The sequence below is a fragment of the Pseudogymnoascus verrucosus genome (genome assembly GCF_001662655.1).
Source record: "Pseudogymnoascus verrucosus strain UAMH 10579 unplaced genomic scaffold scaffold_73, whole genome shotgun sequence".
In the NCBI taxonomy this organism is placed as follows: domain Eukaryota; kingdom Fungi; phylum Ascomycota; class Leotiomycetes; order Thelebolales; family Thelebolaceae; genus Pseudogymnoascus; species Pseudogymnoascus verrucosus.
Window position 1 is genome coordinate 32,700 of NW_017263724.1, and position 21,334 is coordinate 54,033.

The window sequence follows — 21,334 nt, forward strand, 5'->3', positions numbered from 1 at the left end:
GACCTTTATCTAACTGCCTCCTCAATACAAATGACGTTTCACAAGGGGGTTAGGCTGATATAGTATAGAGTTACTTCTTATTTTTCTGTCATTCATTTTTACTCAAGTAGTATATAGCATTTGAGCGCCGTCTACCTCATCTTCCAGGTCTGAGTCGTGGTCTCCTTGTCTGGTCCACTAGCCCATGAAAACTTGACGTCCAGCGCTCTGGAATTGTCTTCTGGCACGGCATACTCAAGGCTTCCCTCCAAAGTATCCCCTACTGCAAATGTTTTGCTGCTCTTCGCCCCTTCATGATCTATAAACATCACGCCTTGTCTCCAATGCGTCTCTTTGCCGAACGGCCCGGTGGTGAACGCTACTCCCTTCTGTTTCTGCTTAGTCCAGTCCTCCGCTCTTGCGTCGACCGGAACGGCATCGCTTCCAGATGGCATGAAGAATGTGTCGAACCAGATATCGAACCCATCCAGTCTATCGATATCGCTTGTGAAGGTAGTCTTCCATGGCCTTGTGAAGACCAAGTCCTTCACCGTAGTTGTGTGGAGGCTCAGCTGGAGGAAAGGAAAGGCGTCGCCACAAATGGTACTGCCCGGCATGTGCAGGACCTGGGCATCCTCACGGATGCCGGCCATCATCGCCTTCATATCGAAGCCATACACATCCCTCCAGAATGTAAAATGATCCGCTACGTAGTCGGCATCGGAAACCGGCGCAACCCACATATTCATATGGCTAGGAACCATGAGCCCATCTGGCTTGAGGTACTTGTCTCTGGCCCAGATAACACTGTCAAGCATAGCCTCGTATAGTAAGCAATAGCCCATCCATTCGCTGACGATAATGTCGACCTTCTCCACCGGCAAAGTTACTTCTTCCACCTTACCTCTCAGGCAAGTAATGGTATCAGCAAACCCATTGTTGAATATGTTCTCGCGAGCCTTGTCGATGATGTCGGAGTTGTCAACAGCAATGACTCTAGCTGCACCAGCCTTCGCACAGAATAAACTGAGAATCCCAGTTCCACAGCCCACATCAAGCACCACCTTGCCTTTGAACAGGTGCTTGTTTTGATATATAAAATCGCGGTATGCATCGGTCCTGACGGTGTCCTTCAACATGGTTTCATGAATGTCTGTGGGTTGTTAATTATATGACCCTGTGTTTTATGGTATATGAGACCTACCATTGTATGAATACGATGTGAAGTAGTGGGAATCATCGTCTCTTTTCTCTGCTGGTGGCTCAGGAAGAACGGCATTTTTATCTGCGGAAGTGTCGTTCCATTTGTCTGTCAAAGTCTTCTTCACCACACTCCTATAATCCTCGAATTGAAACTGGGTTTTCCGAAGCTCCTCTTCGAGTTCTGCAACGCGCACCAGGAGGTTGCGGTCGTCGGCGACCGGCTCATCACCTTGCTTGCATGCGGGTGGAAGGTCGTCTAGGTTGAAGAGTAACGCATCGTCTTGTAGGACTGGAATCATGAATTTATCATCCTCGAAATCGGCCTTTGCAACGTCTGCCAAAGTAGTTTGCCCATTCCGGACAGCGGTGCGTATGTAATTTACCAGCTTGATAGAACCATAGAAATCTAGAGAGAATTTATTTCGAATTTCGAGAAAGTCAAATCCATACTTTTCTTTGCAGTACAAAAGCATAGAAGACACATCGGTAAATACTTTGTCGTCGAATAAGGAAACAATTTGATCCTGTTCCTCTTCAGGCTCAGCATCTTCCCAACCTTCATCATCTTCGTTCAAGTCAACGTCAGATGTGTCTGAGCCACTATGCGAGGGAGACCTTGGAGCTGCACTCATATCAGCGGGTTTAGGCGCCTGGCTGGCCGCAAGTTCTGTGGCGTTCTCCATTGCCGTTGTGAGAAATCGACCTTTTTATTTTATGAATATTCTGGTTGGTGTGTGCATATTTATTTACAAAGTGAAGCGTATTTTTTTTTGGGTAGTATCACGTGCTGATAATAAACTCTGTACCATTGGCTGCCGCGTTGAAGATGCGCCAATAAGCTTTACCTTATCCGACCCTGAAGAACGCATAGTGATGGCCCATCATACGTGGCGGGTTGGACTGGTATTCAACGTACAATTATCATAAAGCTGGCTACGAGTATGTGAATGCTACTTCAATGATGTGTTGTATAGGTGGGGTGGACTATCCAAGGGGTCGCTGTTGCCATCCCGGGAAGGATAAACTTTATGGCCGTGCGCTTCAGTGACGTTCCAGGCTCTAATGTTATGGATCAAAACAATATAATAGTCACAGTTTCCAAACAACTCAGTTAATGAACACATTCTCAGACTCACTTATATTGAGTATCACTTTGGGTGCATCTCTGACGCTGACACAGAAAGTCTTTTGAGGTTTCACGGCACTCGGCGTAACAAAAACATCAGTTATTTATAGAGCTGGCCTTGACTCGAACTGCGAGGACCCCGGGCGCAACACTCGCCAGAGAAAGGGACCACAATGTCATTCCTGTTTGGCAGAGGCAGGGCGAGGGCAAGTACAGTGGACTTGCCGAAACAGGCAAAAGAACAAATCCAAAGACTAGATGGCCCTGGCGGGGCAGCAAAGGTAGGACTCAGTCCGAATATGACGACCTGATTAGGGCCGCATACTGATTGTGTGAAGACAGAGGAGCTGTCCAAAACGTTGTTACAGATTAAACTTATACTGCAGGGAAGCCCAGGTAAGCAGGATGGCTCTCGACCCGGGGGAATGTGCTAACCGTCTATTGTAGAGGCTGAGAGTAGCCCAGACCAGGTTTACCAGCTTGTTACTGGGATGATATCGGAAGACTTGCTGTATCTGCTTGCGACGAATCTCCACATGCTATCCTTTGAGTCACGGAAGGATGCACAGAGTATCTTTTCCTACGTCCTTCGATTTCGATCAGCAGGCGCATCTCCGAAAAGCGACCCAGTTGCACTTAGCTACGTTATAAGCAACCGACCGGAAATCTTGGTGGCACTTTGCAACGGATATGAACATAAAGAGAGCGCAATACCTGCGGGAACTGTACTAAGAGAAGTACTGAAAAACGACGCAGCTGCGGCAATAATCTTATACGACGACTCCGGAAATGGGGGCAATGGTTCGAAAGGCCTAACTGGAATACAACCAGAAGTGCAGCAGAGTGGGAACGGTGTCTTCTGGAAGTTTTTCGAGTGGATTGATAAGGGATCCTTTGAAGTGGGAGCAGATGCCTTCACAACATTCAGAGTAAGTCTTACCCCCGACTCGATATTTCGGGCGCAAAATACTTACATGTATGGCCAGGAACTTTTGACGAAGCATAAGCAAATAGTTGCACAATACCTATCGACCAACTTTGACCTGTTTTTTGACAAATACAACAACATCCTTGTAAAATCGGACAGTTATGTTACGAAACGGCAGTCCATCAAGCTCTTGGGGGAGATATTATTAGACAGAGCTAACTATGCGGTAATGACAGCATACGTGGACCGTGGGGAACATCTGAAAATCTGCATGAATTTGCTGCGAGATGACCGAAAGATGGTTCAGTACGAAGGGTTCCATGTCTTCAAAGTTTTCGTTGCAAATCCACACAAGTCGATCGCAGTCCAAAAAATACTCCTTATAAATCGAGAGCGGCTGGTCAAATTCCTCCAGCACTTTCTCGAAGATAGGACTGAGGATGAACAGTTCATTGACGAGAGAGAATTTTTGATCAAACAGATCAACAACATGCCCGCGCAACCAGTGGAACCTCTCCAAAAGCCAGCGTTGCTTGGTTCTCAACAAAGGTAGTGTCCGGGATACAGTACTGCTGGTGATAGTCAGTCCCAGTGGAAACTTATTTTATGGACAAAAGATTTTTGATTGCCAATGGGCTATTCCATAATCTTCGACCTTTCTCAGTACAACATGGCTCCAAAATAGCCAACGACAAGCGTTCGTCTTTGTGGCGTTTTGGGTATGAGGCGGGTCTCGTATGGCATCTCAAATTCTCTATCACCTGGGTCTAAAGCTGGCAGGAGACTTGGGATTTGCCGTAGTATACCGTTTAACATGTGCTTAACCTGGCCTCGATTCTGTGACCATGGAGTTATGTAAGTTATGTAGGGTTGCTTGGGAATGGAAACGGTTCCAAAGTTTCAAGAATATGAGTGATTGCGGTCTGTGGGTGGAGTTTATAAAGATAAATAGAGCGTAATCCGAACGAATATCCAGGAATTGTTACAAAGATGCCTGTTAATTAAACGAAATGGTGGAAGCTCAGTCATATATATACTCTACTCCGTATACTGAAGTATGGAGTATGGAGTATGGAGTAGTGGAGCAGTCGGTTCATTGGCATCTTCTGTCGCGATCTCACTGTCGCGAGCGTCTTCGTCGTCCCATACAAAACGCGCTCAAGGCTATAGCGCAAACCACGCTAGTCCTACAGCACACTAGTGCATTTCAGGCATTTAACAACCTGAGTAGGACGCGATGCGAAGACACGAGTGGATTCGTAGTTAAGTGGATAGCCACCGAGGTAAATTGCAGATTTCTATGATCATTTACTGATCTATTGACTCCTTCGGGTTGGACTGAAAGCCAATATTTGACAACGACAACTTTATTGTAAGCGCCTACCAACGACCCAGTGCAATTTCGAAATGCAGTCTTCATATCGCTCCTTCCAGCCGCTGGCTGCACAAAATCAAAGGTCTCCACACGCTCCTGTCGCAAGGAAGGGGATTGGTACGTGTCATTCCCTTTCAGTTATATGTTACTCTAGGGTCTACTAGCGTGTATTTCGAGTTAGCCCAGATCTCTGATGCAGCACATCAACATTGTCCCGTCAGACGTTTGCGCCGAACTATTTCTAGAGGTCCACCCTTGCTAACATCTCTGTTACTTACCAGCCCCAATGGCAACTGGGCAACATCTCCAGCCGGCACCGAATCAGATGCAAGCCCAGCATGAAGGCCAGAAGCTGGCCATCGAGCTTGCGAAGCGCCGCAGTCGCAAGCCAACAGACAAGAACATCCCCGAAGGCGTGGAGAGCTGCATAATCGGAGATGGCGCACAGCGATATAAAGAATTGCGCGACGTCGAACGGAAGCTGGATGCGGCGATGATGAGGAAGAGGATGTATATCCAGGATTCGCGCAATAGCAGCATGAAGAAACACAGGACCCTGCGCATCTGGGTCAGCAATACCGTTGATGACCAGGAGTGGCAAGGAGATGGATTGGTTGTTGATGCATTCGACTTCAACACCAACTCAAACGCCTCGTACAAGGTGAAGATCGAAGGAAGGCTCCTGAGCGATGACGAGGATGATAATGAGGAGGAGGACGATGAGGACTCCGATGACGAGGAAGACAACGCCAAAAAGGGAACCATGGACAAAAAAGCGTTAAGGCCATCCCAGAACTACGCCCTTTCGCATTTTTTCAAATCAATGACTGTTGATTTCGACAAGAATCGATCAAGGGACGGAGCCGAGCAGAACGTGGAGTGGAAGAAACCGGCTCTGCCTCCGAACCCAAGAAGTCTGCCTCCATCAGCGGATTTCGATGTGCTAGAATTCAAGCGGGGAGGAGACGAAAACCAGAATATCACCATCAACTTTGTCCGAGACGAGACGCCAGAACGATTCACGCTCAGCCCTCCCCTGGCTGAAATCTTGGATATGAAGGAGGCGACAAGGGCAGAAGCCGTGACGGGAATATGGGAATACGTCAAAGTGATGGGTCTTCAAGAGGATGACGAGAAGCGCTCATTCCGATGTGACGATATTTTGCGCCAGGTAAGCACCAGACCGCCTTCAATTCCTCATTCTCGCCGTACTAACCGATACCCAGATCTTCCAACGCGACACCGGCTACATCCCCAGCATCACCGACGCCATCATCCCCCACCTCTCCGCCCTCCCCCCCGTCAGCCTCCCCTACACCATCCGCGTCGACCAAGACTTCCACAAGCAGCCCGAGCCGACCGTCTACGACGTGCGCGTCACCATCGACGGCGCGCTACGCGCCCGCCTCCACGCCTTTAACATGAACCCCAACTACGCGGGCACGCTGCGCGACATCGCCACGCTCAACGACGAGCTCTCGGCTATCATCCAGGCGCTGGCGCACTCGAAGTCTAAACACGCATTCTTGACCTCGATGGGCAAGGACCCGGCGAACTACGTGCTCAAGTGGATTAGCTCGCAGAAGCGCGATCTGGAGGTTATTTGTGGTGAGGCGGCGAGGGGTGGGGGAGAGGATGTGGGTGGGGAGGAGTGGAGGAAGGGAGGGGCGGGGAGTGTCTGGGGGACGGAAAATGTGAGGGAGAGTGTCAATTTGATGTTGAGCAGCCGGACGAGGTAGATGGTGGTGCGTGGGGCGTCGTTGGTTGTGTGGGGGGTTTGATAATGGTTAGGCGTTATTATTGTATGGTGGGTGTATGCTAGGAGGGCAGCTACGAAGGGATTCGAAGCTGTCGGTTTGGTCTTTCGACGCGTATGTGTTGATAGAAAACTTGTTTGTAATACTTGAATTACTGCTCTTTAATATGTGCGCGTTGGGCTGCTACTCTGTGCGAAGCTGGTATTTGGGAACATCAACGGTGTAAATTGTCATTCGCCTCAACTAGAGTATCCCCGTACTTCTGTTCTACCTCTTGTAGTGAATCCCAAGGGTATAGCCTTGGCCATGCTTCAACCCTTGATGGTATTCGAACCCGGATGGTCGATGATACCCCGAAGACCGATGATGGGGACCGTGCGTCATAGTCACCCAGAAGCAACAACAGCCAACAAACCTCATCGCAACTCTGGTTGTTTACAGCAACTATGGATAAAACGGCGGCTCTTAATCACCAAGGACTATCATTGTCACACCACATCTTTTCAATCATCCAGTTCCTTGAAAATTGTGTTAAATAGAGCAATTATGCTGTCTTCATTTGTATAGCAGGTATCAATTCCTAGCTGTGCAATGCCTCTTTCGCAACTTTTTGAGCGACACCAGCTTTTATATAACACACCATCCTTCCATCCAAGCCAATATAGGCAAAGCTGATTTTGAGCTCCATTCATAAGCCCCAGCACATTAGACCTCCATATCGCAACCTCCCCATAGACTCAGCTCATGTCCATGCCATCCTCCGGATCCTGCCGGCTGATATCATGGAACCCAGCTCTGCCATCCCCCATCATCCCAGAGCTAATCAAGTACTCCTTCCTTCTATTCATCGAGCCCGCGTAAACATGCGGCTCCTCATCCACCATATCCTCATGCGTCGCCTCCACAGCCTGCTTCGCCGGCTCAGCGACAGGAACCAAGACCTCCGCTCCATCAAAGACCGGCGGCGAGGTGCGGAGGTTCTCAAACGTCCTGTCCAACGACGTCGCGACCAGCCTTCCCTGCGCCAGGTCCTCGCCGAAAAGGAACCATCCCTCCTTCGCTTCGACGAGGTAGCTCGCGAGGCCGTTGCTCTGTAAGAGTATCTTCGGGCTGCTGATGTGGAAGTGGTTCTCGATGTACTTCGCCCATCCCCGCGCTGCGGCCTGCATGTCCACGTCGTTGCTTATCCTGCTCCATCCTACACCGAGGTGCATCGTGTAATCATCGACTGTAGGACCTCGCTTCGGGCTCTGCCTGGTCGGGCTTGACGAGGGTGTGTTGCCATTCCAGGCATTTCCTTCCTCTGTCTTTGAAGACACGTTGCCCGTATCCAGGCGCTGCGACTTGTGGCTGCGCAGTATCGGCATTGGCGCTGTCAATGGAGGGGCGACGGGAAGCGAGTATGCGGCAGCGTCATCGGCGCATGATCGCTTCTCGCTGCCGGAGTCGATGAGAGAGCCATTGGGCCCAAACAGGGTTGTTCCATCGCCGTATCCCGCATTCTGGCCTAGTTCAAGCGATGCGTTGACGGCCTGGCGGAAGAGATCGTTGTCTTCTAGGTTGATTCCAGCCTCGTCGCGTGAGCGTTTGCGGCCGGCGCGTTGCTGGGGCTCTGGTTGGGATTTGTAGCCGGAGCTAATTTCCATTGAGTGATGGCTCGACGGAGCGAAGACTGAAGATGTGCCATAGTTTCCGAAGTGCTGAGCTGAGGATTGTTCTTTAAAGTCGAGTGCTGGGAGTGAAGCCGACGCGGATTGACCAATGGAACCCATGATCAGACAAGGCTACAACCGAGGAACACAGATAATAAGGCAACCCGAATGTAGTGAAGTGAGAAGTGAATGGGAAAAGAGGAGGAGGGAATTTAATAAAGAGTGATAATGAGGTCTTTTGTAATAGAGTACAGGTAAATTGGTGAAATGAAATTGAAGAGTTGAAGGTATGTGGGGATGTGGCGGGACCGAGGGGCAGGAAGGGTCTTAAGAGTTGGAGTTGAATTGGAGAAGGAAGGAAGATGTGAGATGGAGAGAGGAAGAAGAGAGGGATGGGAAAGATAGTAAGTGAAGGAGACAGATGGGGGAATCGAGGCGAGAAGAGACGAGACGAGAGACGGACAAATAAGAAGGTGAGGATGAGGATAGGGATCTGGGGGATTGGAGGGATTATGGGAAGGGAAGGGAGAAGGGATGGTGGATGGTGGATGGGGGGTGGTTCACAGGTCAGTGAGTGGTCAAGAGGCAAAACAAGAGCCGGAAGATGGCCATTGGATTCTGACGGGGTTTCTGTTAGTATGGAGTCCACAGACAGACCACAGACCACAGACCATAGACGACACATAGTGACCACGCGAGCGAAGTGGGAGGGAGGAGAGGGAACGATGTGGGAAGCGGAGAGAGCGGGACAGCCATGGGATGGGATAGTTGCTCCTGGGACACCCATGAGTACACCCATGAGTACACCCATGGCCGGAAGATGCGAAGGGCGAAGGTGGGCGGGCGTAGGAGAGGAGGGTGGAAGGGCGAAGGGCGAAGGGCGGAACGAGGCTGAAGTGGATTGGCGAAGGGACCAAGGAGCCAATTAGAGTGCACGCATACGGGAGTACGGAGTAACAAACGGAGATCGGAAGAACAGCCTCGTTTGTTTGTCGTTTAGCCATTGGGGAGCCATTGGGGAGTGGAGAGTAAACGAGATAAACGAGAGAAAACGACGGACGGTAAAAGACGGTAAATCATTTACGGCAGAGCCGAGTACTAGAGAATGGTGGAGGCAGTACCTACCATATTAGGCAATAAGTGGCAAGGAACTAACCCGATCATGGACTAACTAGGCCTATATTGGGTAAACGGCAAGCGTCATCGTTGATAGGGCTGACCAAAGGGAATCAAAGGAATCACGGTACGAGTATACCCTGCTTCACCATAGAATCGTACGTTACTCTTGCTTACTCTCTCTTACTCGTCCCTTTTCGTTACTAGTTAATGTCATTAATGTGACGCGTCGGATTGCTCATGTGCGTACAGCAGGGTTCCAAGTAATACAAACATAACTCGAGTATACCGATATTATTGTTCCCACAAACAAAACGCGCAGATCACAACGCAGACACCACGGACACCCAGACACCCAACAGACACCTCGCAGATCACACCCCAGATCACGAGGAGGCCGCCGGTCTGTTATCACCAATACGGAGTATGGATATCACCAATATGGATAGCGACACATGAATATCCCCTTCCGACTTTGGACCAGCCAAGCCGCTGAATAAGGCCCCCCACCCATCCTATGCTTCCCGGAATAATGACCCCCTTCCTGGAGTGGTGCTGCCAGGAGACCTGTTGACGTCCCTCCCGCTACTCCCGTGCTGGAGGAACAGTCGCTGGGCAGCCCGTTCAAACATCACTTCGTCGTCCGTGTTCTCCTGCCCGCCGTAGAGCCCTGCGAAGCCTGGCGTCTCTAGACCAGGAGGGCTCCCACTGCGCCGCCTCCATCGTCTTTGAGGGGGTTGCCATCGAGGCTGTTGCGCGCTCGCGTGTCGACGCCCAGCTGGCGCCGTGTATGAAAAGTGGTAGGGACTAAAGTGTCGCGCCTCAGGCAATTGATCCGGAGTTTGCGGCTGTAGCGATGCAGGTACTCGCTCGTCATACACTTGTAATCTGCGGTATGGCGTATTTGCTGGACCGGGACGACTTGCGGAAGATGCAATCCGGCTGTCTCGAGAGACTCGTGGTATCGTTGGCGACGGCCTTGACGGCAGATGCCATGGGCCAATCGGCGACCTGGATCTATACGCCGAGACAAGACGAAATGGCACCGATGAGACGTTACTAGTAGCACTGCCAGACTGAGACTATCAGCTCTGCTATGGTAAGACCGACTGCACTATTGGATTATCACTCACTCTTGAGCTCTGTTGCAACCCTTGTCCTCCCGCGATATCATCAAGGCCGGCCAGGCCTGATGGGGTTATCGAGCGATCACCAGCATCCCCACCATGATGAATTCCGGGACTGCGCTCTGTGCTGCTTGAGTTCCCGGCCGGAAGTGACCCAGTAGCAGATCCACTCCTCGACCTTGTCGAGGATGGTGGTGGAAGATGCAGAGAATGCGGAGAGACTTCCGAGTTCGTGGTATGCAATGATGATATCTCATCTTCAGGCTGTGCGACACCACTGGGATGGAAAATGCGTGTTGGCCGGAAAGATGGATGGCTAACTTCCCCATCAGGGCTCTGAAACGAAGCACCATGGAGTTGACTTCTCTCAATGGACGGCGGTAAGTCAATATGATAATCTGGCTCGGAAATATCAAAATCCTCGAGAATTGATCTGGATTTATTGGATTCTTCCCGTGAGAATGCTGATGTACGGAGTCGGTAGTCCCTCGAACGCCTCGCTGGCTGCGAAAATAAAACCCCAGGGGTCCCAGGAGACACCAATTGCGATGCCAGTCCTACGCTTCTACTACCTTCGGGGGAAAGACGGTGATTATAAGATCTGTATAATGGTGATCGCGGGAACGGATTTCGAACACGAAGCCGCTGGAGAGCTGGCAGCCTCGCCTCCTGGGGAGTAGAGACATCATCGGGAACTGCAAGTGCAAATTAACAATACACTCAGCAGATCGAAATGGACGGTGGTTTACCGAACGATGACGAATCGCTTGAAGGTCTCTCCGTAAACCCACCATAGCCCAAGTTATTCTCCTGTGGCGTCTCTTGACGTCTTGGTTCTGAGCTTCTAGATGCCAATGGTTGCCTCATGTCGACGCCCTCACTTGGATTATCATCTCGGAGTGAAAGCCTAGTTAATTGGTACACATCTTCAGCTCCCGAGTCCTCGTTGTCGAGGGACAGCAACAGGCTTATTGGCTGCCCCATCTGAGAAACCTCATCAGTATCAGAGCCATCTGATGATCTGGACCCTAAGGAGACATCTACACCGTCAGATTGGCCTCCGATAGGATCCTGGGTGTTGAATCTAGTAATGCCTTGAAAACTGGACTGGCCCCAAGACGTAGCAGCTCTGGCATCATCCATGAAAGTTGACTGACGATTATAAAGAGGTTGCATGAACCTCGTATCTGCAGGTTGTTCAGCACCGCCGCATGGTGCTGTTGCGGCTTTGCGGACAACGTTCTCTAAATGCTCTACCACGTCTCTTTTGGAAAGAGATATCATAGTAGGAGAAGGCCGAAGCATGATGAATGGCTGGGCGAGTAAACGCTTCCCAATTGTGCAATGCGCTTCCAACAGTTGCTGAGCTTCCAACAATTTGATGAGCTTCCAACAGTTGCTGAGCTGACTCTGCTCAGATAGTGACATCGTTGCGATGTTTTCAATTCTAGTACTGGAATTATCCTTGATATGGAAGGAGCAAGGGACCTCTCCAGTAGAGTATAATCTATATGTGGTAAACATAAACGGCAAGAACGACCAGGAACCGCCGTTGTTCTTGAATATCCAGGATGCACAGCCGACCATAGTACGTGTATGCCATGGCGCAGAGCTCAATAGCTCCATCTAAATGACCACATATAGAAGAAAACGAGAGATCAATACTGTATATAGCAAAGTAATGAGTATGATTACTTGCCGATCTATTTATAATATGCCAAAGCTGTCTGCTGTGAGAATCATCGTATTGAACGCGCAAGGCCACGACCTCCGGGTACCCTTTTACCAATTTCCATCATCCCGGCACTCCACTTCTTCCGCTAGTATCGGCGGCGGACAACCAACATAAACACAACCACGACACAACACCACTCTGTCTCGATTATTCACGTTGCTGAAAGTGTGAGGCTCTGCCCCAGAAGGGGCCAAACGACTTGCTCTTCTCTATCCACCGTAGCACCCCTATCGCACCTGGGGCTCGCCGACAATCGATTGCCACCGCATCGCCTTGGCTGGCAGCACCTTGGAGGGCTATCCGAAGCTATTGGAAAATCACAACAGGAATCGGTTGTAAATAAGCCCACAAGATCAGGATAATATGTCCTTCCATCGCGACGGGTCTGGTGTCTCTATGGGACCGGGTGGAACTGGTGGACAATCTTTCCAAGGAACGTCACAACAAGGCGCCCAGTCGTCTGTCAACTCATCGAACCCAAACGATCAGACGAAGCGCGGAGCACCACAAATTGGCATGGGTGGCATATCGTCTCCACATCCTGGAAGCCTAACCCCTGGCTCAATGAACTCTACACCCGACAACCTGAGCCTCACACATTCGTTTGGTGGTTTGCGTATTGCTAACCCAGACAGAGGGTCTCCCGACTCATCAACAGCCACGACAGACACTCCCCCATCTGTGGCAAGTCGGGAATTTGTGGACACGACAATGGATGGATCATCTGAACCTCAACAAAAACGTCGTTCGCTTTTCAACATGCTGAGGCGCAGTGAACCGAGCAACGATCCGGAACCCCCTCGACTGTCTGGCTTATCGGTCGACAGTAAAAGGCCTTCGCGGAAACATACACCGGAGCCTACTGAGCCGTCGGCGGCTACACAAGAACAGAGCCGTGCGCCTTCTGCGCAGAATTACAGGCCAGGGCAGTCCATGCCCTTCAACCACCAGGCCCAACAAGAAGCGTTGTTTCCTCCGTTTCAGTCGAGCCATGCACCAGGCAGGGAACGCGGCTACTCTGGAGGTAGGCCTGTCTCCGGCGCGTACTCACCCATCCCGCCGCCAGCAAACAACATACCATCTCGACAACCTGGTTCATATCGACTACCAACCGAATCTTCGAGCAATTCCGTGCACAGTAGCGCTCCGAGGATAGAATCGCGAAATGCAGAAGCAGTCATGGCAGCTGGCGCAGAAATCCGAGACGACAGCCACAGAGATCGATCATACAGTCAAAGTCAGCCAATTTTACCCGGCAATGGCTCAACACGAGATAGCTCGAGGGCGTTGGGTGGTGGTCGGGGAATTGCGAACCCGAATATGGCGCCCAATCCAGGTCCTCCGGGCGGATCGCAATCATACGGCCTGGACGGACCACTCCAAGCAAGCAGTGAAGAGTGGAAAGAAAGGGGTGCTGCAGTTGGCGTGCGACAAGAAATCGATTCGAGCGGCAAGCCAGTTTTAAGATCTGTAAAGAAGGGCGTTAGGGATTTCTCGTTTGGTCGAACACTCGGTGAAGGGTCATACAGCACTGTCTTGGCTGCGACGGATCGCCAGACATTAAAAGAGTATGCAGTCAAAGTACTCGACAAAAGGCACATCATCAAGGAGAAGAAGATCAAATATGTCAACATTGAGAAGAATACTCTTAACCGTCTGACGGAACACCCAGGCATTGTTCGACTATACTACACTTTTCAGGATGAGAAGTCATTATACTATGTTCTGGATGTGGCGAGCAATGGGGAACTCCTCGGAGTGTTGAAGAAGATTGGCACATTTGACGTGGAATGCACCCGTTTCTATGGTGCGCAAATTTTGGATGCCATCGACTACATGCACTCTCGTGGCGTGATTCACCGAGATTTAAAGCCCGAGAACGTTCTTCTTGACGATCAAATGCACGTCAAAATTACCGATTTTGGAACGGCGAAGCTGTTAAAAGACCCATATGCTGTGCCGAAACAGGGCCTTCCCGATATGGACAAGGAGGATGACGATAATCGAGCAGCGTCATTTGTTGGCACCGCAGAGTATGTCAGCCCGGAGCTGCTCACGGACAAAAACGCTTGCAAAGCGAGCGACCTCTGGGCGTTCGGCTGCATTATATACCAGCTACTTTCAGGAAGGCCGCCTTTCAAGGCTGCAAATGAATACTTGACGTTCCAGAAAATTGTTGGGTTGGATTACGAGTTTCCACCTGGCTTTCCACCGGCAGCGAGGGACTTGGTAGAACGCTTATTGGTCCATGACCCGCAGAGGCGGCTGTCCATGGAGCATATTAAGAACCACGAATTCTTCGATGGCGTGAAATGGGGACGGAGCTTGTGGAGGCAAAAGGCACCGAGGTTAATGCCTCATGTCCCCCCTTCGCAAAAACCGCACGTTATCAAATTGGATGGATACCAGAGTACTCCGCAGCCAATAACAACGTCCCGAGGTGCGAATGGAAGTAGTAGTTCAAGACCAAAACCACGAGTTATTACTGAACTACCACCTCCCAGCCAGCTAGATATCGAATGGTCTCCTGTACTAACTCGGAATAATGAGAGGATACTCAAGCTTGGGAATCTCATGGTTACTTCGAGCCCAATACCCAACAGCCCGGGATCTAAAAGCGGTGACAACGGCAAGAGCGACAAGAAATTCTCCCGCTTTTTTGGTGGAAGCACTATCAAGAAGAGGCAGAGGCTAGTCATGGTTACCTCGAGCGCCCGAATTATTCTGGCAGCCGCTGGAGGGGACGAGAAGAAGTCAAAGACGGAGATATCTCTCCTGGCTTCCGATTGTACGTGGCGGTTACAGGCAGAACTGAAGGGGCAGGCAGGGTGGTGTGTAGATACGGTAAGTTTTGACAGCTGATGTGTTTACTGAAGTGATATCTAATGGTTTACAGCATGGAACCCATTATTCGTTTGAAGAGCCGCGATCATCTAATAGCTCATCGGACCTGGGTCGAACAGCCCCCGAAGAGTGGATTGAAACCCTTGATAGCGCGAAGGACTTCGCGATGTCACAAAGCATGTTGGGCTCTTACAACAACGACAGCAACTTCGCCGAGATGTCATCATCGGTGTCAAGTCCGACGAGCACCCTTGGCGGCGGGAACACATACCCTGAGGGAATGGGTGTTACTGACCGCAACGGTCGCAAAAACTTGACCAAGAACCAAGAAGATGCACCGCCGAAACGGCATAGGTTCAGTAAACGCCAATCTAAGAGCGGGCTCGCGGCTGTCTTCTAGCTGGTCGGTGGTCTTGCTTCAGAGCGTATTCTCCGGCTCGGGAGTTTATAACGATTCGAATTTTCATTCTCACATAGCATTTGCTAGCGCGGCGTTGGGTCTGTCCAGCATTTTATTTTAATTGTTCATGTAGATCTTTAGTGGCCATATGTGGAGGGCGTGGCGTGCAACGGCCATCATTCGTCATCAACCTTGAGAGCGATGAAGTATATCGAATACCTTACTTGGGGATAATTGTTTCATGTGCGTGGGATCGGAGGGGAGGGGAGTGGAGTGGCCGGGTAGTGTGAGGGAGAGGTGTGAGGTGCTTTTTACTTGTCAGATGGGGACTCGATGAGACACCATTGACTAGACAACGTATTTTCTGATGAAATCTACATATTTGCTGAGGGGAAATAGAAAGCTGGAGTTCCGCATATGCGGTGTCGTGTTCCTGAGACTGTTGTGATGTAGGAGAACCACGGCGGAATTGGAAGATGTTTAGAACGTCGCCGCTGAGACCTCCTTGTATAGACTGTACTGCAAGTAGACAATGCAGAGGAGTATGCGACCTGACATGAGATCCAAAATAGACACATCTGACAGAAACTTATCGACGCCAAAATACCGACAACTCCAATAAGGTATGGTATAATATACTATACGTGTTACTTGGTAGTAAAGCACGGTGTTTTCGCCACTGGATCCCCTCTTGCCCTTCTGATTCCCCTCTTGGTTCGAATGGCATCCGGTCCTTCCTCTCCAATCGTTTGGCTAGACTTCTGATAGAAGTGGCATCTGGGTTTCTCGGACAGCCCCGCACCCAACGTCTATTGGCCTGGGTGTCCCGATTCTCAGCACAACACTGCTGCTGCTACTGCACTGTACAGCTGTTAGTCAAAGCCCATCCCCCCACCACCCACCACACAAGTAAACATCCATGTTGCACATGGCTCAACGCGACCCAGCTTCGGCCTCGCAATTCGTGGACCATGAAAAGTTACCCTGGCACCTGGAATTGAGCCTTTTGACCCATCCCTGACTACTCTGACTCCCTGACAATTGATATCGCCCCCGGTACTCTCTTTCCATCAGAAATCAGTTGGCCCACATCGAAAAAAGAGAAATGACCGCCGTGTTATAATTCGCTCTAAAGAGAGAGTTCAGGGAAGCGGGAACTATCGAAGGCGAGTCAATCATCGCGGAACGAGGCGCATGTGCGGCAGCGAAAGGAGGCACCTGGATCATCCTGTCTCTGTTTACCGTCACAAAGTTTCAGGGCTTCGAAGGTTTCCGTCACACGGCGGGCACGCTACACGACTGTTGATAAAGCACAATAACAAAGACATGATCGCAATCTGCTGAGTCTCTGGCTACCGGAATTTTACTGCGGGGGAACTGGAACACTTGCGCTCAAACAAAGCCGTTCTTTGATCTTTGATGCGACTGTGAGGGCTTATCGCGCTGCCGTCCTTGAAGCACCTCTGCGCACATGGTAGCTTCTGAGCGAGAATAACTGAGCAGGTGCGTCCTCTATATCCTCTCTCGCCCATTTCCCAAGACGCGTTGCTGACTACTTCTCAACTACAGCAGCTTGCATAGTCGACCAGATCCCAAACTCCTAAATGGTCTCACAGCCAGAGCCCTCGCGTTCCCTCTCCGTCCGCGGCCCCTCCTCCGTCGTCTCGCGCTCAAGTCGACACCGCCGCCAGAACCGATCACTGGCCGGCGGCTCCTCCTACATCCCACAAAATGAGTTCCCGGTCTTCGCGAACACGGGCGATGTGGAAATCCTCGTCAGCGCGGGCGGGAAGGAAAACAGATACCTCCTCCATCGCTTGATCCTCACGCAGTGCTCCGGCTTCTTTGAAGCCAGCACAAGCCAGGAATGGTCGCGTGGGCATACCGAGGCTAGCAAGGAGCTGGCTCGGATTGGGGAAGATGGAGGCAGTATGGATACAGCAAGCCGGACGTCGTCGTCGCCTCAGAAACAGCGCTGGCGCTATGAGCTAGATAAGGGGGCCGATAATAGCGACATTCCCATGCTCGTGCAGGCTACCCCTCCTGCGCCGTCTCTCTTCAATCCTATGTCACCCCCGCCAGTCCGCAATAAGCCCCCGAGCTCATCAACCTCATTCTTTCGGTCTGTTGCCAATCTCAGCATCGCCGTACCAGCTCCACTATCGCAAGAAGATACGGATCTCCTCCGCGACTACGACAACCTCTTCCGCATATTCTACAACTACCCACCCTCTCTCGACCCCATTAATATCGCCGATGCATACATCCAATGCAAATCCCTCCTCGCACTCGCAGACATGTACGACGCCCTCGTCGTAGTCGGCCCGCGAATCGACCACCACCTCCTCCAATTCCAATCCCGCCTCTTCAAGCAAATCGCCAAGTACCCGCCCTCCTACCTCCGCCTCGGCTACATGGCCCGCTCCAAAGTCATCTTCGCCGAAGCCCTCATCCACGTCGTCGGCCAATGGCCCGTCGGCGAGCGGCACCTCCGCCAGGCCCTCCCGCAACAAGTCGTCGAGCTCATAGAAGATAAAGTCGACGAGCTCGCCGATGTTGTCGCGGGCGTTGAGGGCCGCCTCTTTCGCCTCTCTCTAATGACAAGCCGCGGCGACCGCGTCAGTCCGCAGACTAGCTACGTTGACTGGCTCGCTGTCTCGCTGTTCCGCGAGTGGCTAGCGGAAAACACATCCTCCCCCCCTCCCGCCCCAGCCAAACCCATCTCCGCCTCCCGTCCCAACACCAACCCCCACGAGCGCCTCGACGCTCCGCCGCTGAGCGCAAATAGCGCCAGCATGCCGCCTCCCTACAGCGACCCCCCCGTGCCCTATCTAGGGCGCGTATACCGACTCCTCGGGTCGAGTTCCGGGAGCGCGTACCTAGGACACGAGGAGTGCAAGCGTTTCCTCAAGCTGACGCCGGAGCTGTATTCGAGGGAGACGTTGAGAAGGTTTGAGAGGAAGGTGGAGGAGATGAAGGGGCTGGCGAGGGAGACGGTGGCGCCGCTTATGAGGTGTACGCTGCAGGGCGGGGCGGAGGGAGTGAGTTATTTGACGTGTACGAGGATTGGGCATAATGATTGGGTTTGGGAGAATGAGTGATAGGGGGAGGGGGAGGGGGAGGGGGAAAGGATAACAGGACTGACGACTAACGTGGAGCTGGGCTACGCGTTGTAAGTGCGATGTTGATGAGATGATTACGATGATGAGTTTATGTCTGAGCGATGGATGGATTCATATTCGTATACCCTTTTGCGAGGAGTGGTATTGTTTTTGGGTGGGTGGCTGGTTGGGGGTGTATTTTACGACTTTGTAATATTGGATATATGGGAATTAACTGACGAGGAGGCATTTTACTTAACGATAACAAATACTATTTTCTCTACTTGAAATCTATGCGATGAATAGCGCGATCGAAGGTGATTTATTAATCACAGGGGAATCACTCTAGGCCCCGGTGCTACTGTGACAATGTACTTCTACAGTAATATATGTTCTTTTGCCAGTCATTACAGAGGAGCTTCTCATCATCACACTGTCACCGTCCATCCATCCGTCCATCCATTCCCAAAATGACCCTTTTACTCCCCCTTATCCGCGCCAGCGTCTGAAATTGCCCTTTTAAACCCCCTTCTTCCCTTTCGCCATGAAACGACAAAAACAAGATGCAATATTACTCAACCAGCAAGTGCATCAAACCAAGAAGTCTATATAAAGCTGACAAAGCCCATCCCATCCTGTGACGCTCCTCCCGGGAAAGCATCACTCATGATCGTCCTCATCTTTTCAGAATCGGTTGTCCTTAGGAATGTTCGCCCCACCATTCTTATACCTTTCCTTCGCCGCCAAGTATGCCGCCGACACCCTCTCCGGGTCATACTTTGGGGCATATGAAGGAGCCAGGACGTCGACAAGCGCGTATACAATGCAGAATGCGATGATGAACATGAGCATCCTCCACAGGAACGGGCGGCGTGACGACATCGATCTCCAACGCTGGCTGGCCATCTCCAGATGTGTCCGCACCTGCTCGCCGCCGAGTTTATAGTACACCAGACCTCCTAGGGCGATGGCATATCCGATAAACTGGAGGGGCGTGACGATGGTGCCCCAGATCATCATCGAGGCTACTACAAGGAGGATATCCTTGAGAACACCACAAAGCGTGAGCACGAGGGAGGACGTCTTTCCGATGAGGAAGACCACAGATACGTTTAATGCAAACGCCACCATAGCGTTGAGGGCAAAGTTATGCAACCCAACTTTATGGACATCCTCCATTGAGACTTTCGGCACCTCCCAGGCTAATGCGATCAGGCCATTGAAGACTGTGCAGACCGGCGCAAAGTAGTACAGCGACACGAGGGGGTCCATCTTCGAATCAGGGGAGTTGAGGAGCCGTTGCACCATGACGAGTCGCACGGCTTCGAACATGATACCACCGCATTGGAAGAGGAAGCCCAGCATCACGAATTTAATCTCTCCAAACGAGGCGAGGACGACGCCGATGACGATGAAGGACACGTTGAACAGCACGCGCATGTTGGGCTTTTGAACCCCGAAGAACCAGCCTGTTATGAGGACGGCCACTGGTGTCGTCGCCTACTTCTAGTTAGAAAATGCCCTCAGTGTCGATATGCGCTTGGGTTGGGCCTACCTTGAGCATCTGGATGAATGCAACGCTGAGGTATAGGTACGTCAGGTTTCCGCATATCAGACTAAGACTGTAAACTATCCCTATGGGGAGGATAGTCCGTATATACATGCGCGTGTTCATGCGAACATTCTTTCGTCCATCGAGGAGGGTTGTGGTTCGGGCCATGATCTGCGTCATTACAGTCGCAAAGAAGAGATGCCATGCTGTGAGAAGCACAGGGTATCCTGGATTGTTTATTTAGCCATTGCAAACGATATAGGGTGATTCGGGGTGATTTACGGAATTCTTGGGAATCGAGGATCCATTTGTTGAACAGAATGACGCTGGAGCTCAGCGAGATCCAAATCCTGAGGGGGCCAAAAGTTAGAAATTATGAACAGCGAACTCTTGCGGACAATAAATGCTTACACAACATAGACTGAAGGATGTAAGGCCGGAGAGTCTGTATCTTCCTCCTTAACATCCTGAATGACCCTTGGCAACGATGGCTCGATCTTCTCTAAGCGGGGGTCATCTCCAGAATCTAGGCCCCTATCGTCTGCACTCATGGTTGCGCTCTGGGAGAAAGCGCAAGGTCAAGGGGCACAAATGCGCAGGGGGGAGAAGCTATTCGTGCAGCTTTGGCAGATTTGGATATATATACTCAATGGGCCGTTACGAGCAGCGAAATGGGGTGGTTTTGTGGTGAGGGCCAGATAAACAAGGAGCACAGAGCAGGCAGAGCGTGGCAGGTATAGGAGATGGATGCTAAAAACGTGCCATGGTGTTCGTCATACGTCTGCCCGTCTAATAAGGCAGTACGTGAGCAAAGATGTATGGTCGATTGGCTTATGAGCTAGAGAAATATGGCTCTACCAGATCGACGGTGTTGGTTTGGCATGGAAGGTACAGACAGAGAGAGAGCGCATAGAGAGTAGAGTTACCATAGCCTCACATGTTGGTTGGCGTGGTACGTATGTTGAGTGGGGAATAGAGGCAGTGTACTGCCGGGCGGTGAAGGGATGGAAGTTACAAAAATGGCATTCCTCCCACAGTTCAGAAAGGTAGCAAGGTGGCACTTTCACCTTCTTGGCACAGCTCGTACAGCGGAAAAGGCTCTAAATATGTCCGCCGGTTGCAAGATGATGATGTAGGCAAAATACATAAATATACCAATTGGCTGCCAATTGTCTTCTATGTACTGGGGAAAAAAATACCAACTTCTACGCCAGGACGACTGTCAACACAGGGGGGACGAGGAGACTTCGACTTAAAACTGTTTGAAGATCCAAGAAGATCTAGAAGATCCACAGATGATCAGATCTTGGTACAGCGATTACGTGGAGCAAGCACCACTTCTCTTTCCACTTCTCCTTCCCACTTGTGACGTCGATTGTCGATTGTATACCGTGATATACACATACCTCCACACATTGGAGTCTGCAATTGAAACAAAA

General features: G+C 51.0%; 8 protein-coding genes across 8 annotated transcripts; 4 read left to right on the forward strand and 4 right to left on the reverse strand.

Annotated features, from left to right (window-relative positions):
- Positions 1 to 65: 65 nt before the first annotated feature.
- On the reverse strand, positions 66 to 1,937 carry VE01_10111 (uncharacterized protein). Its single transcript, XM_018279518.2, has 2 exons — positions 1,184 to 1,937; positions 66 to 1,132 (listed from the first exon to the last, which is right to left on the reverse strand). The coding sequence occupies exons 1-2, from the start codon at positions 1,863 to 1,865 to the stop codon at positions 132 to 134; spliced, it is 1,683 nt and encodes a 560-aa protein (XP_018125604.1). The 5' UTR covers positions 1,866 to 1,937; the 3' UTR covers positions 66 to 131.
- A 335-nt stretch (positions 1,938 to 2,272) lies between these two features.
- VE01_10112 (uncharacterized protein) lies at positions 2,273 to 4,215 on the forward strand. Its single transcript, XM_018279519.2, has 4 exons — positions 2,273 to 2,589; positions 2,647 to 2,704; positions 2,756 to 3,237; positions 3,295 to 4,215. Exons 1-4 carry the CDS (start codon positions 2,482 to 2,484, stop codon positions 3,787 to 3,789), a joined length of 1,143 nt encoding a protein of 380 aa, XP_018125601.1. The 5' UTR covers positions 2,273 to 2,481; the 3' UTR covers positions 3,790 to 4,215.
- A 527-nt stretch (positions 4,216 to 4,742) lies between these two features.
- On the forward strand, positions 4,743 to 6,350 carry SNF12 (SWI/SNF complex component snf12; the record flags this gene model as incomplete). The annotated part of the gene is made up of 2 exons (XM_018279520.2): positions 4,743 to 5,782; positions 5,838 to 6,350. Exons 1-2 carry the CDS (start codon positions 4,898 to 4,900, stop codon positions 6,348 to 6,350), a joined length of 1,398 nt encoding a protein of 465 aa, XP_018125602.1. The 5' UTR covers positions 4,743 to 4,897.
- Positions 6,351 to 6,918: 568 nt separating this feature from the next.
- Positions 6,919 to 8,858, reverse strand: VE01_10114 (uncharacterized protein). The gene has a single exon (XM_018279521.2). It carries the CDS (start codon positions 8,138 to 8,140, stop codon positions 7,106 to 7,108), a length of 1,035 nt encoding a protein of 344 aa, XP_018125599.1. The 5' UTR covers positions 8,141 to 8,858; the 3' UTR covers positions 6,919 to 7,105.
- Positions 8,859 to 9,194: 336 nt separating this feature from the next.
- Positions 9,195 to 11,752, reverse strand: VE01_10115 (uncharacterized protein). The gene is made up of 3 exons (XM_018279522.2): positions 11,013 to 11,752; positions 10,270 to 10,958; positions 9,195 to 10,212 (listed from the first exon to the last, which is right to left on the reverse strand). Exons 1-3 carry the CDS (start codon positions 11,689 to 11,691, stop codon positions 9,652 to 9,654), a joined length of 1,929 nt encoding a protein of 642 aa, XP_018125600.1. The 5' UTR covers positions 11,692 to 11,752; the 3' UTR covers positions 9,195 to 9,651.
- Positions 11,753 to 11,966: 214 nt separating this feature from the next.
- PKH3 (pkb-activating kinase-like protein) lies at positions 11,967 to 15,804 on the forward strand. Its single transcript, XM_018279523.2, has 2 exons — positions 11,967 to 14,842; positions 14,895 to 15,804. The coding sequence occupies exons 1-2, from the start codon at positions 12,362 to 12,364 to the stop codon at positions 15,240 to 15,242; spliced, it is 2,829 nt and encodes a 942-aa protein (XP_018125597.1). The 5' UTR covers positions 11,967 to 12,361; the 3' UTR covers positions 15,243 to 15,804.
- Positions 15,805 to 15,824: 20 nt separating this feature from the next.
- On the forward strand, positions 15,825 to 18,343 carry VE01_10117 (uncharacterized protein; the record flags this gene model as incomplete). Its single annotated transcript, XM_018279524.2, has 2 exons — positions 15,825 to 16,745; positions 16,812 to 18,343. Exon 2 carries the CDS (start codon positions 16,847 to 16,849, stop codon positions 18,341 to 18,343), a length of 1,497 nt encoding a protein of 498 aa, XP_018125598.1. The 5' UTR covers positions 15,825 to 16,745; positions 16,812 to 16,846.
- A 278-nt stretch (positions 18,344 to 18,621) lies between these two features.
- VE01_10118 (uncharacterized protein) lies at positions 18,622 to 20,842 on the reverse strand. Its single transcript, XM_018279525.2, has 4 exons — positions 20,307 to 20,842; positions 20,178 to 20,245; positions 19,899 to 20,122; positions 18,622 to 19,843 (listed from the first exon to the last, which is right to left on the reverse strand). The coding sequence occupies exons 1-4, from the start codon at positions 20,444 to 20,446 to the stop codon at positions 19,028 to 19,030; spliced, it is 1,248 nt and encodes a 415-aa protein (XP_018125595.1). The 5' UTR covers positions 20,447 to 20,842; the 3' UTR covers positions 18,622 to 19,027.
- Positions 20,843 to 21,334: the final 492 nt, after the last annotated feature.